Below are 18101 nucleotides of genomic sequence, written 5' to 3'. Positions count from 1 at the left end.
TGCACCATGTTACTGGTGACATTTATTTGAAGGGACACAGAACATTCACTGAAGTGCTTTAAAGGAGGAAATAAAAAACAGCTTCCTTAAGGCTATTAATTCCTAAGTAGCCTTAATACAATTGATAAGATTAGCCTCCATGCATTACATGAGCTTGGACATTTTATAATACCAGACAAATGCATGTGTGCAGCTTAGCGAAGAGCATGGGAATGCTATATTGGGCTCCCAAGCACCGTGCCCTTACAGCTAGCGGTCAGGGAAGATTTTCAAGGCCGATATAAAGAAAAAGGCATCCCAGCAAAACAACTACTTATTTTCACCTGACTTGTTTGTTTTGTAAAACAAAGAAGGAAACGCTGCTCTTACCATAATCATCATAAAATGGGGACGGATCACAAATGCCTGTTTAAAAAAAAAAAAAAATGAATAAAGAGCATTATTAGAGATTAGTCAATTAAGAGATAAGGCCAGAAAAATAGAATGATGCCATGTGATAACAACCCCCTGCGGGGAGATGAAGGCTTAGGCGAATTTATTTCTGGTAACAGGAAGGCAGGTTTCATTTGGATGGCTGAAGTACTGTGTACGTGAAACCTTTTTTATTAAAAAAAAAAAAAAATTTATATCAGACCTATAGCATTCAGTGACTGACAAACACCGACGTAGTAAAGCACCTGCATTGGCTGATCCTGTGTCATTTTACAAGTATTGCTGAATTTTGATCCAAAGCACATTTGTGAGGTGGGAAAGCTGTAAGAAACCCTGGCCCGGAGCTCAGCTTTGTGGGCACCACTGCCACAGCACCCTTCCCCAGGGAACGCACCCCGTTTTGCCACCTCCCCCTTGGGCACGGTGCTGGAGGAAGGGCTGAGCAGGGCTCCCACCGGCCCCTTCTAAAGCAACACACACAGAATAAGTCTTGCCTGATTAACCCGTGTCTACTAACAAGAAGGCTAGTCCGTAAACACGTTAACCATCAAGTTCCACAGTTAGCTCTCAAAGCAGATTTTTTCCAGAGAAAAGGGTGGCGCAAGAATCAGAGGTACCAGGCAAACTCAGCAAAACTAGGACCCGAGGGCAGGTCTGCAGCCCGTCGCCTGACGAAGTCACACCGCTTCAACCAGGCACACGAGCTTCCACGCATTTTACATCACGTTCCCAGGCAAAACGGGGTGTTGTGGTTTAACTCCAGCTGACAACCAGGACCATGCAGCCGCTCGCTCACTCCCCCGATTGGGATGGGGGAGAGAATCAGAAGAGTAAAAGTGAGAAAACTCATGGTTTAGATAAAGACGGTTTAATAAGTAAAGCAAAAGCCGCACACACAAGCAAAGCAGAACAAGGAATTCATTCCCTGCTTCCCATGGGCAGGCAGGTGTTTGGCCATCCCCAGGAAAGCAGGGCTCCATCATGTGTAATGGTTACTTGGGAAGACAAACGCCATCACTCCAAAAGTCCCCCCCCTTCCTTCTTCTTCCCCCGAATTTATATGCTGAGCATGACGTCACATGGCATGGAATATCCCTTTGGTCAGTTGGTGTCAGCTGTCCCGGCTGTGTCCCCTCCCAGATTCTTGTGCCCCCAGCCTGCCTGCTGGCTGGGCAGTGTGAGGAGCAGAAAAGGCCTTGACTAGCTAGCAACAACCAAAAATACCAGCGTTTTACCAATACTATTTTTGTCCCAAATCCAAAACGTAGCCCTATACCAGCTGTGAGTAAGAAAGTCATCTCTATCCCAGCTGAAACCATGACAGAGGGACAAGCAGCACAAATCCGAAATAGGGAGACTCAGGCACGTGAAATTCAGTAAGGCACAACTGCAGCTGTGGGGGGCCACGAAAGGAGGAGACCAAAAGGTTGGCAAGCAGAAGGCAGTAAGTCTGAGGCACACAATCTCTCACACCGACAGTCTTGGCAAGAGGGTGAACAGGAGGCTTAATTCTTGAAAAACACCCATAGAAGTCCCTTTCAAATATGCAACAATGCAGAATTTAACAGCAGCATCAAAGAACCGCCGTCCCTGCCAGCTATGGCGTCCCCCCCAGCCGGGGGCACACCGAGCCCACTCTCCAGCCAGGTGGAAACATCAGCACACGCGACCTAGAAGGAGATAGCTCGCTGTGGTCATCTGTTCCAAGACACGCATAGTCCCTCAACGCAAAGTTTTCCTTTTAAAAATTACTTTTTGCCTTCTCAACGGCCCCAGTAACCTGTTCAGAGGGTAGCACAGCTCTGCTTTAGGCAAACGCTTTTTCAAATGGGTGTGACTTACCCCACTGACACACATAAGACTAAGGTTAAAGACAAAAAACCCACAGGTGGAAGATACAAACGAGGACAAGGTGACTTCGCAAGTTCGTATGGATGAATCTTTCATTAATTATATGAATTAATCAAAAGCAGAAGTAACATGGATTCTGTAATGTTGCTGTAGGCATATTTTAAGTAAATTATGACAGCACTTCTTGTTTTCATCCCAGAATTTTAAGTGTAATTAAGTCCTAAAATTTACATTTATTCTCTACTCGTCTTTTTTTTAAAATTTTAGAGTACTTCAAATTATTATTGAGATTAAGTAGTACTAAAAATGGATTAAATTCATTTCAGGAAGCATTTTATTCAGGAAGAGACTCACAATAGTATATCTAGACTTCAAATAATCACTACTGCAGCATGTCCCCAACTCCAGGGGGACAAAATGACTTTCTGTCCCCTCCCTCTTTGCCAGCGGGCACTCAACCAGGCGTGCTGCTCATGCGGGTCCACATTCCCAGTGCCACACACTCTCTTCAAATATGTCACAACTAGGTCTCTGCCACTGGGGAAGAGTTACAAGTGGATGCCGAAGCTCTGAGAGCAGGAAATAACCCCATCCTTCTTCCATTACAACCACCACCACTACTGCCATGGGAAAGCAGGAGCACCTCACTGGCCGTGCCCGGAGCAGGGCTTCCCACCCCCAGCACGTGTTACGCTCCAGTGCAATGAAGCAGCCACGTTTGCTCTCGCGTTTGCTGTCTTAGACAGACGTGACACCTGTGGACGCGACGCCCACCATTTGAAACGTTACCCATGCTGTTTTATTTGAGTATCTATCTCGCACATGTTGATTTTAACAGTAGTTACCCCCCGGCCTCCCAGCCGAACACTGTGTGCTTCTGCATGCTCCAAGCGCCACACATGTTGCTATCACATAGCATTTATCTCTCCATTAAATAAAAAAAAAAAACACTCAAAATTTCTTCTTATTTTCATCTCCATCCTGTTCGAGCTGAAAGCTTAAAAGCTTAAAGCCTACATTGAGTGTACAGAAAAAGAAAATGCAACGCGAAATACTTCGTTTCAGAGTTCATGCAATCTTATGAGCTTCCAGCTACTGCAGCATTTCATGAATTACCAAAGCTGGACATGGAAAGACTTCAAATACACAGATGAGATGGCCCGACTAGTTCAACAGCCTTAAATGGATCTCCAACAATTACTGCAGAATTTTTTTCTTCTTCTAGTGTACTTTGTGCCGAATTGCACATTCATTCCAAAAGACTCCGATACAACCATTGCAAGAAAACGCAGGCTCCTCGGAGCTGTCTTTATGAGGACCAAACATCACCCCTCTGTGCAGGCGTCTCTAGGTAGAGAACATCAGTGAATCACATCAGAGAACATATTGCTGATCTCCTTGCCTTCGTTATTTTTATATTACCTTTTCTCCAATTTATTAACACACTGTAGCACCCTCCACGTGTAGAGAGTACTGCAAGTACAGGAACAGGTTCCACACGTTATTCCTCAAACATGTGGCTGATTTCAAATCAACACCTTGGTTTTATAAGTCACTAAAGCATCCCGCAGTGGTCTGCAGACGCCATCACTAACCTGAGCTCAGCTGTCCCACCCTGCCCGGGGCACACCAGCCAGTCTGACTTTCCTTCCAGGATCCTACGCAAAGGACAACCTGGAAAACTCAACACCTCCAAGCTCATGCTGTCTGTAGAGACTGAAAATAGATATTCCACAAACTGAAGAAAAAGTAACATTTAATCACTGCTGTCATGGAGACGAAGACCAGTATTTGCCACTTCTTATTTCCTACACCTGGTGCACTGCAGAAACACCTCATACTCTCCCTCTTCTGGTTTTCTTCAAGAGAAGCATTTGACAAATCTCTGCTTCAAGACACAAGATACAAGATTTGGGCATCTAACGTTTGCATGCCAGGAGAGGGGGAAAGGTGGCAGAAGAGCAGGAAAAAATAAGAGGATGAATATGCTACAGCCTCAAGATAAAAATATGCAAAGCAGTTTTTATACTTGGTACAAAGATTTGTAGAAGAAAGGTTAAAACTGCTACAAATGAAGTATGAATAGAAACGTGCACATATGGAACAGCAGAAGAAATACTTGAGCAAGCCTTTAAAGAGCTGCATGTATTGATAAACAGGGACGTGACTGACGGCAATAAAGCAGTTAGATGCTGAGAAATGTGTTGCTTACAACTAGATGAGGAAGCCTGAGCTCCAAATGGCCACAGTGCAGTTGACTTCTCAGCAGCAGACCTACTCTTTGGTAACAAGAGGGAGAAAATGAGGTTATCGTGTGTTACGTGTGCCATTCCTCTTCACGTTACTGTATTTTAGGCAAGACACCCCAAAACAAGAAAGAAAAGACAACGGGCAGCCTTACTTAAGGATTTACGAAGGGTGAAGCAGGATACTGAGGCAAAACATGGCACCACAGTTACTGCTGAATCCCAACAGGTACAAAAGACCTTTCCAAAAGCCAGTTTGCGGTACGCAGGGAGGAGGTGGCAGCCACCGCTCCTGTCCTCTGTAGCACACAGCAGTCCTGGCCGGGCCACCTGGACACACACATCCTGGTGCCTGTAGGTGTAAGTGTGCAGGTGGGTACAGTGAACTGAAAGTTAAATAAAATCACTTTCCCCTTGAATAAGGTCTCAAGCCGAAGCAAGAGGATGTTTTACTATGCGGCTTCCACCTATCGCCATTAATACTCGGCCACTTCTTAGAGCCGGCTGGTGCTACGGTGCACTAAACAGCATCCACACACTCCCTACACGATCAGAGGGCTACAACACACATTCAACGTGTCACATTCACAAGCCTCTGCTTCGTAAACGTCTGAACTATTTTACTGTAGCTTATGTTCTGTATCAGCCTGCAAAATGTTTAAAAAAATATGCATTGATCAGTAGAAGGTAAAAATATTGACAAAACTAGCTCAATACAGTTCCGTAAGAGTCACAGCCGCATTAGCAATAGGACACAGAGCTGACTCTCCCAGAACAGAACCAGGAATTGCTATTTCTCCTGACCATGATTAGCCTTGGAATAGAATAAAGATAATAATAAACCCCCTTCTTCACTCTTACTGGAAAAAGCTGCCTATCAGTCTGAAGAGCACAGCTCCATGGGGCTTTCAGTCAGGCCTCTGAGAGGTTTCCAGTGGATGAACTCCCAGAACCTGGCCTGTGGGCAAGCACTGACTGGCCCAGAGCCTCAGCCAAGCCTGGGATCTCCAGCTGTCATCACACCTTGAGCACCTGGAAGCATTCCTGCAGAAGGCAAACCTTGATAATAACTGCACCCAGTGTCGTTCCCATGAAGTCTCCAACCTTCTCCCCATGCAGGGTCCAGTAGGACTCTGGGACATTCACCATAAGGAGACGAGGAACTGAACAGCTAATGGTAGAGAAGTGGATGCCTCCCTGAGAAAGTTTTCCTTTAATGCCAGTTAGGATATGAAGAGCACCATCCCATTCCCACTAAGATGCAGGACTGGCCAGGCAACACTCCTGACAACAACCAAACAAGAGCGCAGATTGCAATAAGAAAATATGAAGATCAGAAAACCCACAGAAACCCCACAAAGATCAAACCAGTATCTCTCGCTATTATCAGAGATAGGCTCCCTATCCTGGTCATACACAAAATCATTCAACTGTTGGGTTAGTTTAAAGGCCCGTTTCTCTTCTGCTTCTTAGTAAATCAAAGTTGCTGTTAAACCACAGTGAACGTCTCACTTTAGAAAAACTTCCAATATGGTTTCAGAGGACATCCTCATAACCAGTTTGGGGAGATGTACGCTATTCTGCAAAGTAGACAGAAACCCGGCTGGATTTTCAGGCTCAGAGGGCAGCAATGAAGAGCTGGACACCAACCAGTTACAAGTGGCATTCCCCAAGGGCTCATATTCAAACCAAAACTGCTTAATACTGTCATATTTAACTCAATAATGAATAATCTCAACAGTGGGGTGCAAATACAGAGCCACTACTTCTTGCCAAAGGTAATTCCCAGAAAGGAGAGAAGGGGAGTCCAGGGCATCAGGGCGGCAGGCTCAGTTCATTGTAACAGGACTCTTCTGTGAAGAGATTTAAGATGCAACTCCCCGCATGCAATTTAATTTTCCAGAAAGGAAAACAGCTGGGGTTTTGTGCTGACGGTACTTTCACAGTAAGTTGAGCATCCAGCTTTTCCTCTACACGTTCAGGTCATAGAGAAAACGATCACAGTGATGTAGCTTCTAAACAAAACACCAAGTCACTTAGCATAAAATAAAACGCACTTAAATGAGATGCCAAGGCATCTCATTTAGAGGTGCCTCCTATGGCAGGCTGGGAGAGTACAAAGTGTTATCTTGAAGTATGAACAGAGTAAAAAACATTACTGATGTGAACCTCAGCCCTCATCCCTTTACAAAATATAATTTACAATCCTTTAAAAAGATGATTAGACTTTTTGGTAGAGGTCAAGAAAGGTTTATCTGACTGAAGCAAATGACTCTAATAATATAATCACCTTACATTTTTAGCCGGGGAATTGCAGATGTTGCACATCCAGGCATTTCTTTTAGCTTGTGATTAACAAGGTGACACACCTGAAGGAACGAGCTCAGCAAGATTTGAAAAACGACGTTTAAAATGTACTTATTTAAGGTCAACACCAAAAGAATTTACTTGATGTTTTCAGCTTTGTTTTGTTTTCTGTTGTGATGGTTTCCGGTTTGGGGATTTTGTGAGGTTTTTGTTGTTGTTTTTTTCTCCCCCCAAACACGTAATACATTGTAGATTGTACACACAATCCGCAAATATTAAAGTTATAGCCAATTTATTACAGTCATTATTTCCCTCATACTGAAACAATGTTATAAATATTTCTACATTAATATAAATACATGCAAACCAAATCAGAAAATAGAAGTCTTGAGTAAAGAATGACTAAACTTGCAAAAAATGATAAATTGCCTACTTTGCAATTATTTGTGGTCGCAATTTTGCTAACCTATTCAACCTTGCAGTCTCCAACTCTGATCCCAGAGAAAAAAAAAAAATCCTTCTTGCTATCAATATTTTGCTTTGCACAGAGAAATCTGTCAGTATCATAAGTTATTTTTTTAATACTGTGCTTACAGGAAAAGAGAGTTTTTCAATGCAGTTACACATTATTTGAAACTGTGGCACACAGTTTAAGAAGCAAGACTCTCTGCAAAGGAATAGTAAAGTCACAAAAAAAAGTGTGATTTTTTTTAAGTACCGTGCACAGAAAATCGTTGATATATCAACCAACTTAAGTAGGGGAAGGCAGAGATAAAGCATTAATGTCTTTTTTTTCCCTTCTTTCCCCTGCAACTTCTGCATGTCTCTGTAAAAAGTGACAGCAATATATAAATGATTAGAACTACAACAGGTAATAGAGACAAAAGTAGCCTGTACTGTTTTTAAGAAAAGGAAATCAACATTGGCCAAGTTTCTTTATTTCATATTTCACATCTTCACTCAATACTGTTACTGAATGTCTGAAAAATTGTCCTGTACACCATGAATATACAAAATTTATCTGAAGCATTAAATCTGTAAAAATAGAAACAATTCAGTCAGACCGAGTGTAACTGAAGACACGTCAGACAGTAAAGGGACTGCTTATCCGGGCTGAAGACGTAGTCAGAAAGTAAGACTTTTAACTAAAAGAATCACAGATTATTAAGGAAACAGCACTATGTAAATTAAGATTTTACTAATTTGTCAGAAGATAGGAGAGATAAAGGTAATGGATTTTATTTTAAGTCAATAAGCATAATGTCACTTTTTAGAGACACCTTGGAGGTCTAATTACATACAGCTAGAAAACTCACTGCCTTCAGGCACCCTCATATCAAGTGCAAATCTGCGCAGTTATAGAATATATTTATAAAATATACTATATGCAAACATCTTTACAGAGCTTTAAATCAAGCCAAAAAGTAAATATACTTGATGGGACAACAGAAAAAAATGAATCAATGCAAAAATGTGGGCAGTGTGACTGTGGCCCTTCAAAGCCAGAGGAAACCATTCAGTTTGTCTGCAACAAAAGGGAGACGGGATTTGCATCTTACAAGTTGACTGTTAACAAAAATGAAGAAAATATCCTCTGTGCTTCTGCAAATTAACATAAAGTTAGCTTTCATGACATTTTACGTATTGTCTTTATCTTAAAATATCTTCTAAAGCACAATGTCAACCCTTGAATACCAATAACCAATCACATAATTGAAAGTGAAAGGGCTTCCCAGCTAAATTCAAATTACAAACTACATAATTCTAAAGAGTGCAATGCTCTGGAAAAAGCTTTAAATTAAATTATTTTACTTGTAAAGCTAGTGTTAGGTTTTTTTAGTTAAAAAACAACCAGAAGCAAGAAAGCTGCAAGAGTACAAATGACAAAATCGTTTTAGATACACCAAGTGAAAGAGTGAATTATCCACTGATGCCGACAGAAACATCCATTTGCTACATTATTTGCTTCCTTACTTCATTCCATTGCATGTACACACAGCTTAAGTATTAAAATGCAGAATAATAAATAAAACGGCTCAGATTACTAGCAAGGGGCAAAACACAATCCGTAATTGTGCTCTATCTAGTTTCTGTTTCAGCAGTCTTTTTCTCTTGCAATTTATAAGAAAAATCATAGTCAGACTTCCAAAAAGAGTCATTCTTTTTTTTTTTTTTTATCAGAAACTCAAGTTCATTTGCCCAGGTTTATAACCCAAGACATTTCTGTGAAGGAAGCACAGTGCAAATTATATGACTAATAAAACTTGCTTACATAGAAAGAAGTTTACTTGATTAATGTTAACTGGTATCTTTATGAAATACATTGTAAAACAAAGATTAAATAACAGGACTGGGTTTGTGTGGTTTTTTTTTCCTCAGACGTTTGTTTTCCTAATCCCTCCTTTGAAAAGTTTACCAAGTTACAAAAATCTTAATACAGTTCCAGTATTCAGCAGATAACCATTATAAATGCTGCCAATCAATGCCAACTAGTGTTTGATTTGCTTCTTGTGCATGTCCAATTTCCTCTGTGATACTGTGCTGCTGCCAGAGTTTTTGAATCTTTTTAAATCGCTCTTTGCACAGATGTAAGGGATTCCCGCGTCTGAAAAGGAGATAAAACTTATTAGGAATGACAAAACACTGCAACTAAGCACAACCCCCCAGGTACACATATTAAATATTAGATAACTCTTAAAAAAAAAATCAAAATATTTAGATAACCCTTTAACATTATTCTCTTTCCAGAACAGATCGACAGATATTTTGATTAGTAAACAGGAATGCTACCTTGTCTGGTCCCCAACCCCTACTGCATAACAGTTCTCTCCAGCCTTTGGGAATCTCATGTAGACACCACAGAAGTCTGAACGTAGGCTTTCAGCACTCTTTCCATGCTGAACCAGCTCATATTCTATGGTTTGGACCAGTTTCAGAAGCAGCAAGCATTAGCAATATTTACATCCCCCAATTATCCCCGTAGGAAGCAGAGATACGGTTAAGATAAAAACCTACCACACTGAATAAAATCACAATATAGTATTTTCACTTGCTATTAAATTAGCACAGATTATACAAATAAATGCACTACATACAAATAAAATTTTCAGCCTTAGTTTCTAGGCAACTTCACAGATGCTAAAAAGATTTAAGTTTTTACTTCTCAAGACAACTGTTTGTAACCTGGGAAGGATCTTCCATTAAATATTTTTAACTCAAAATCACATGCTAGCATTAAAATGTTTGAAGATATTAGATGCAGCAGCAATGGAAAAAATATAATATTGCCTATACAATTAAAATAAAAAGGTAACATAGAACGTTTATTGTACAAAACGGATAAGTTTTAAAACTCCTGTCTTTAAAAGATATACTTTTAAAAATATATACCTGAGTCCCTGGTCTGTCTCTCCATAGTCATCGAGATAAGGAGGAGGATAAAAGCAGCCCTTTGTTTTTCCAGCTAAAAATAGCACCTGACATTCTCGTACTCTAGAGAGAAACACAGAGAAGATATTTAAGCAAAGGGTTTCTCATGTTTTCATAGACACTGCTTTTCCAATTCTCACCTACTTTTATTCTGTATAACCTGCATGTACAGACTTTTAAAGGTACTTTTTAAAAAAAACACCTGAAGATCTTATTCTCTTCCTGTTATAACTCCTCAGTAGCAGTTAAAGTCAATGTAGTTTCATGTCATATTATTTCCAGTCTGTGTAAAGTATTAAACATAACCGCAATGAGAAAATAAAACAGTTTGACTTATCGCTAATCTTCGCCAAAATGAAAAGAGACATTACCTAACCTTTCCTTGTATGCAGGAAGACAACTAAAATGAATCTGCATGTTTTCAACAGAAGCAGCAACAACTACAAAATCAAGGTATTTACCTCCATTGTTGTGTAAAACTTGAGCGGAAATAAACCCACAGAGAAAAGGCAATTCACTTTAAAATGAAATTCCAATTTTTGCATGATACCTTATCTTCAAAGAAACAACCTCTGAACCTTATACACCAAAGTACAAGGAAGTGGAACACGCTCTAGTTTTCAGGCAGCCCTGCTATTTAGCAAACCCCTGCCTTTACAGACCACCCCTACAACCACATTTATAGAACTATGCATTTCATGTCCACACACGCCACCTAACCTAGCAATATAAGTAGCGGTGTTCAGTTCCTTACCTAAGGAATATGCCCACTCCAGAGCCACAAGTGTACGTATGTGCAGTACAAGCTCCAACGTCTTCTCCTTCTAATTCAGTCTGACAACAATAACTCTGAGAACACAGCATGGTCCCACACACAAGGCACAATGTTGGGGCTCTGCTTTTATCACCACCTGATTTCGGACACCTTTTGTTAAGCAAAAAAAAATAATAATTCATTGTATATATTAACTCTAGATGGCAAAAAGATTCAAAAGTACTTTTGAACATTTACACAGTTAACAGTTATACCGATCCCTGCAATTTCTGTTTCACTGAAATACACCAGTTTTGCTGGAAGAGAAAGCAGTCAATATGTGCAAAGTCAATATTAACTTTACGATTCTACAAGTATCTTCCTGAGACTTTCAGGTTAGAGGTTTCCCAGTTCACCAGAAGGAGAAGACTTTAGGAGTCCTCACTAATTGCATACAACTTACGAGAAATTGGATGCTTGGTTAATGAGGCAGCTGTAGTCATCCGGAAGGTCTATCAATTTGTTGGATTCTCTTGCATAGCTAGAATAAAGCAGTCAAATTAACCACTCATATTTCAATGAATAATACAGTGATTTCAAACTCATTCATGTTTTTTCCAACTCATCTATACACCATCTGTGAATAATTAAATTTTTAAAGTTTTCCTCTTCTCTTCTACTATATGGAAAATAGTCTGACACTCAAGTTCAGAGAACTTGTATCCTGAAGAGAATGAAATATTCATGCAATGAGAAGGACCTGTTTAATATCAAATATTAATATCTTTAGAAGTAACAGTTAAAACTTATTTTTCTTGCAGATGCTACATGCTAAATTTTGAAAATCTTCAACTCTAGGAATAATACAAATTAGACTGTGAAATGTAAATAGAGGTTTGTAAGAGAAGCAATGTACAAGAACATGCTGAGAGGGGGAAAAAAAATCACTGTCAAGTTAGACATAATCTTGGGATGAGCAGTTATGAATCAGCAAAAGGAACACATGGAAAAAAGCCCCAACAATCATCGCACGTAACAAGAAATTAATTATGCAATCAAAGTATTCTTACTGTATGAGATATTCTGTTAATGGCCTGGTATTTAACAGATGAAGTGATTAATTTTTATTTTTGTCACGTAGCCTTATTGTATGTGCAACGTTGAAAGATTGACTGAGATTAAAATGCAGGGATATATTTTTAATGACAGCACTGTGAACCTCATATTAATTTATAATTATTTGGGTAACTGATAATCACTGTTTTTACCCAGCTTTCATAAAGAAAAACACCCCAAACACTTTTCTATGCCCACTAGGCATTAAATGTGTTTTTAATTCAATTGCTTGGCACGCAGAAACGTATGAAAAGCAAATTTTCTTTTTAGCAATTGATTCGGTGTTGATTTCACTGAAGAATTAGGATTCTTTAAAAAGCTCTTCAATGCCTGGTATTTTTAAACAAGGATTGTAAATGTCTTTTACCAACAGCATACCTTTTGAATCAGAAGGTACAAATCTACTATAGGAAACATGAGAACAAATGTTATGGCCTGTGACTACTGCAGATCAGTCTAAATAAAGTTATAATATTTATCTTTGCCTTTGAAATCTACTAATTGAAGCAATATTTCACTTTTCTCACAAAATTCCAAAAATCTCTGCTTATCCACTAATGTATCTGTCATTCAACAAAGCAGAACTGATACGTTATTACAATAAATATTCAGAGAAAACTGCAAGATTAAAGTTTCTCCCCTGTCTCTGCTTAAAAATTCTCCATGTTTACCTGATAGCATGTCTCTTGCCTTCGAGATACCTTTTTACTTCACTGTTACTACACCAACTACAAGAAAGAAAAAAATTAGCTTTTAACTTCAATGGACTATATAAATAAGTAAAAATTCCAAAGTACATCTATTCAATAATCTCCACAACCAAAATTATTTCTTTCAAAACACTGCTTTCACAAATGCTTTTTTCCAAAGTCTACTATTTATTTCCATATATGTACTCCTGGGAGGATATTTACATTACTATCTTGCACAGAATTCTTTATTATATTTAAACTAAGGTTAAAAACACGGCTTACCTTTCTATTAATGTGTTCAGAATCTCACTATTTTCTTGAAAAAGGCAAGTGAGGTTGTTTGGCAAGGAAAGATAGCTACATAAGTGTTCAAACTGGTTTGTTCCATTTACTGTAAAAAAAAAAGTAAAATTCTCATAACTGCATTTTTTTCAAATGACATTAACTATAACAAACGAAATACAGCCCTAAATGGGACAGCTATTTGTATTTTTTTTAAACTGTATTCCTCCACACCCAAAATGTGGTATGAAGTACAAAAGTGCTATTAAAGGCATCAGACAGCTATGTTAGAAAACTGCCAGTAACGAGAAGCAACTTTGCTCAAACTTCCCCTCTAAGCATGTTTTAAGCCTAGCCATAGAAGAACCACAACAGAGAGTTCAGTGGTCTTTACAACTTAGTGTATGTTTGTTTTAATGTCATCCGTTAGATGGCTATTTCGTGCTCCTTGGAGTCCACGACACAAACCCAGACAGGCGGTCAGTGACAGGCAGTATACCACTTGCCTCAGAAATACAGAAATTGCAAGTGTAAATGCCTGCAATGCCAACTCCACTAAAATATCATGTAGGACACAACTGACAGCCTGCCATATTCATACTACGTCTATTGGTTTGACTCCCTGGGCTTCTGATACCCCAACCCTCAGGATGAAGAGTACCAGGTAGCTCTTCCGTGGCACAGCCTCTTTTGCTCCTGAATAAAGGAGTGAAAAGAATTATAATAAAAGCTGTGTTCACTTCCTTCTCATGGACAAGTGATTGCTGTTTCGCAATCCCCAGTAAAACACCAGAGAAGAACAATATGGGCCAGTTGTGGGATTGGTGGCTCCTGGGGCAGGGGAGTGGAAGGGAAAGCAAAACACCCAGTGCCATGGCCACTGTCAGGACATCCCTCGGTGGTGGGGACCTGCATGGCCATCCAAGCACCTGGGACTCAAGGACTGTAACAAAGTGAAGCAAAGCCTTCCTTTTCCGCTCTCCTACAACCAGCTCTCTGAAGGCCATGGACCTACCATAGAAGTACAACTGCACTTTGTACCTCATCTTTAAGAGTATCTGTAAAAAGAACCCAAGTGCTCACTACCGGTTCAGAACACAAACTTGAGAAACCTTGCTACAGAAAAAAAATCACAGTTCAGAAATAGAGTTTCTTTTTTTCCTCCCAAATCCTTAAGCATTGCTATTGTTAAATTAAAATAATTTACATTTTAAATACAATTTGTAAAGAAGCTATATCTCAAAGAAACATTCTACAAGTTCTGTAGCCATTCTCCTATCAGCTCAGCACCACATATGATGCTTTATTTTAAACACGGGAATCCTGAAGCAATGTGAGCCTACTTATTATTAGAAGCAGTATCTTCAGAATTACATTCAGTCCCTACATACACCACATGTGGGGGACAGTAAAGTATGTTAATAGCATTGATCATTTGGGGTGTATTTGGAGATTTTAATTATTAGCGGATGCTGACTTGAATGAAATCAATGCAAGCAAATACAGGTCTCATTTGAAAACAGTAATCAATAGATTTAAAATAATATTTCACTTTTTAACAGAAGAGCATCAGTTTCTGTTTTAAGTGATCCAGAACAGCATTGGCCTCGATATTAAAAAACACATTTTCAAAAAGGAAAAAATTCTTTCTTTTTTTTTCCTTTTTCATTATGCAGATATGATTCTGCACTGATAACAAACCCATATTCATTCATTCAGCTTCTTCAGAAAAGAGAGACGCTTTAAATGTTTGTATCTTTTGAAAAGCTGATTTAATACAAAGCAGACAGTACCTTGCAATTCTGAGGGTGCTGGGACTCCATTTAAGTAATGGAAAAACAAAGCAGAACATCTCAGGAAAGGCATGATTCCAGCTTTTAGATTCCTCCACAGGTGCCAGCCTGAGGAAATTTCTTTCAAGGCACTTAAGAAAACACATTAAAAAACATTTGCTTTTATTCAATCATTTCAGTCCGAGTCAATTTAGTAAGTCTTCAGTCATACTTCATATTAAATTACTAACTTCAGTTGAAACAAGCATTATGCAAAGTGTTTACTACAAAGCTAATTCCAAGAAAAACAGTGAAATAGAGATTCATAAAAATGTAAGCAACTGGGACAGTAAATTAAAGAAAATTTTGCATAGGCATTTCAGATCCTAACAAGTTTTCTGTACTCAGACACTGCCAATTCCAGATTCTACACATCTACAAACCGACTAAAAAAAATTTTTCCCAGAGCATAATCTTTATGAGCACAAACACAGGAATTTATAGGAAGAGTGACTTGAAAATTCTATCTAGAAGTAGCAGATAAAAAACAAGATGCGGAGTTCCCAAGTTAAAATTCTCATCTTTAATAGCATTAGTATATAGAATTCAGTCAGTAGTTAGTGTTGGGTCCAGAAGGGAGAAAATATTATAAAATTTTATCAAAAGATCACCCTTTTACCTTCCTGTACACTGGCAAAGAAATTTATACAGTGTAAGCACAGCTACTTCCTCTTCACCGTTAGTGTCTTCTTGATCCATGCCATTCTCTTCTGAAGAAGAAAGAAATAAAAAGCAAGTTATTTCATATATACATGTTTACACAGCAAGAATGTAATTTTTCAAGTTTTGAGAAAAAGGCCAAAACTAAGTGAAGCATTCCACTGTACTACACTATGATGCACTGGAAAAAAAGTTTTGTGCTACACATCTTATATGGTAAGTTTATGCTACTGTCAACTCTAGAGAGGTGTTGTGTTTACTTGTTTGATTGGCTGGGTTTCTTAACTCCTTGCTTGGAGTTCTTTGCTTTTGGCATACTACACCTTATCCAGTTCCTCTTGACAGAAGATACATTGATTCCTTATTTCACTAACTGCAACTTACTCATCATGCAATGCGTAAGCCAAGTCTCTGCAATAAACACTTCCAGGCACTGCTACATTAGCTGGAAAGCTAGGATTCATGACTACCTATGTTCCAAAAAAATCACCCAGTGTTAAGCAAAAGATTGAACTTTTCTGAGTACAATCCATCAATACTTTCTATGGGTCGAAAAAGAGAGAGCACCAGCAATTTTATTTTGCCACTGTAAACTACATACATTTGCCATCAGCACCTTAAGTGTTTTTCAAGTACAGATTTGAGGAATTATTTCAATAGAAGTTGAAAGAAAGTGGCATTACCTGTTGATGAGGTAAGTAAAATTTGTATTATGTGTGCCATAGTGACAAGATGAAACAGGTGAAGATCTCCAGTGCCAAGACTAACCCCTGAAAAATCCTGACAATGTATGGCAGGGAAAGAGAGCACCAAGCTTACCTGTAAAAGAAAACAAGAGAGCTGGTATATTCCTTTTCTTTTTGAATCTTCCCATTTTCTCTGCTCATGCTGCAACTACACCCTTAGAAGGCAGCATGCCTTGCTAATTCTAAAGCTAATTATTCACCCATTATTTAAGGGAACAATGATTAACTATCAGGATTTTTTGGGGGTCTGTTTGTTTTGGGGGCAGGTGGTGTTTACTATTTTTTGTTTGTGGTTTGCTGGCGGGGGGGGGGGCTGCTTTTGATTTTGGGGGTTTGGGGTTTTTTTGGGGGGAGGACTGTTTGTTTGGGTTTTTTTAACATCCAACCAGTATACGTTCTACCTCATTTTACCCCCTTTTTATTTATAGATCAGAATACTTGCAACAAAAAAAGTCTTCAAATTCTATTAAGTAGTGAAAAAATACTAAAAACGTGAACATTTTGAAAGGTTCCAAACAGAGTGAAGAGAAAGTTTCCAATGAAGTTTTGACATAGCGCCTACTAGATCAAAACTTTATTAATATATATTACAAAATACTTACCAATAAATGAAACATGTCAATATCAAGTATGCAAGGAAGATTTCCATTTTTTTCATTAGGCACCAGTGCTGAGTATTTTAGAGAGAAAAATAAATTTATTAATTGAACACTTATTTATGAAAAGATTTTAGCGTACTTCAGTTACAAAATGAGAGCCTTGGTTTATATGCTTAAAGGACTTAAAATACAGATGTACCTGTTTGGGCCAGAAAGGTGTGAATTCAAGAGTTGTTCAACATTATTGGAAAAAACTCTTGCCTACTTGACCATACTCTATTGAAATGAAACAAACCCAAAGTAACTATAACAAAGTAAGTGCTGCCATTCACTACTCCCATAGCGACTTTCTGTAACTGCTTATGTTTTCAGTAGGAGATAAAATGAAATAGTATCTCAAGCTCTGACCCAGAAATAAGCTCAAACAGTAGTGACTAAACAGAGACACTAATTGTTGGCTGTTGGGCAGCTGTTTGAATGAAACTTTTGCAATTCGCTTAGCTTTACAAGGATCCCTAAACTTGCCTCATGTAACTCACTTGCCTTATGGACTCAAAAATGCACTCCTAAAGAGTCTCTTAAATTCATTATTTTCTCTCTAATTAAGAAAGAGCTAGGTATTGGTCTATCTCTGTAGTATTCACATTCACAGTAACCATGAAGTATTAACCAAAGCACTCCAGCTGTCAACAGAAATTCACGCACTTAATAAATTCCAAGTAATGTAAACTCCATCTAAAAGACAACATAAATAAAGTGTCTTGAAAGTGTGACAATCTATTTAAAACAACAATCAAGGAACAGCTGCAAACTTCTTTACTCCAAGCAGTAAAATCTGATTTACAATAAAAGAGTTCGAACTGCAGCTATGAGAAGTTTTACAATGTAGCTATAAGCATTAAGCTGCCAAGTTTAAAAACACTATTACAGTAAAAAATAGTCTTATCAAAATAACCTAAAAATACTTCAGTTGAAGAGTGCTGCATTGCTGGCCAGAAAATTAGCAGCTGAAGATCTGTGACATTTTGAAGCTATTTCTATTAGCAAACATTTCACCACCACTCAGATTTCAAATATTTTTACTTTTGTGAGCATATAGCCACAGAACTCAACCCAAAAGCCTAAAAAATGCTTCTATCAAAAACTTGACTAGAA

At 38.6% G+C, this 18101-nt stretch overlaps 1 protein-coding gene across 2 annotated transcripts in view; it reads right to left on the bottom strand.

The window, feature by feature from the left end:
• Positions 1-7111: 7111 nt before the first annotated feature.
• UBR2 (ubiquitin protein ligase E3 component n-recognin 2) overlaps positions 7112-18101 on the bottom strand; it is a 59021-nt gene continuing 48031 nt past the window's right edge. For both annotated transcript variants that reach the window (XM_074579542.1, XM_074579540.1), the window contains exons 38-47: positions 16950-17017; positions 16285-16420; positions 15561-15651; positions 14903-15033; positions 13110-13218; positions 12807-12863; positions 11483-11560; positions 11020-11190; positions 10227-10328; positions 7112-9441 (exon numbers count right to left, since the gene is read on the bottom strand). In XM_074579542.1, the coding sequence (XP_074435643.1) occupies positions 9300-9441; positions 10227-10328; positions 11020-11190; positions 11483-11560; positions 12807-12863; positions 13110-13218; positions 14903-15033; positions 15561-15651; positions 16285-16420; positions 16950-17017 (1085 nt within the window). In that variant the 3' untranslated portion in view covers positions 7112-9299. The remainder of the gene's footprint in view (positions 9442-10226; positions 10329-11019; positions 11191-11482; positions 11561-12806; positions 12864-13109; positions 13219-14902; positions 15034-15560; positions 15652-16284; positions 16421-16949; positions 17018-18101) is intronic.

This window comes from Larus michahellis, chromosome 3, assembly GCF_964199755.1.
Source record: "Larus michahellis chromosome 3, bLarMic1.1, whole genome shotgun sequence".
Classification (NCBI taxonomy): Eukaryota; Metazoa; Chordata; class Aves; order Charadriiformes; family Laridae; genus Larus; species Larus michahellis.
Note: the sequence above shows the minus strand (reverse complement) of the source record. Positions and strands in the feature narration are given on the sequence as shown.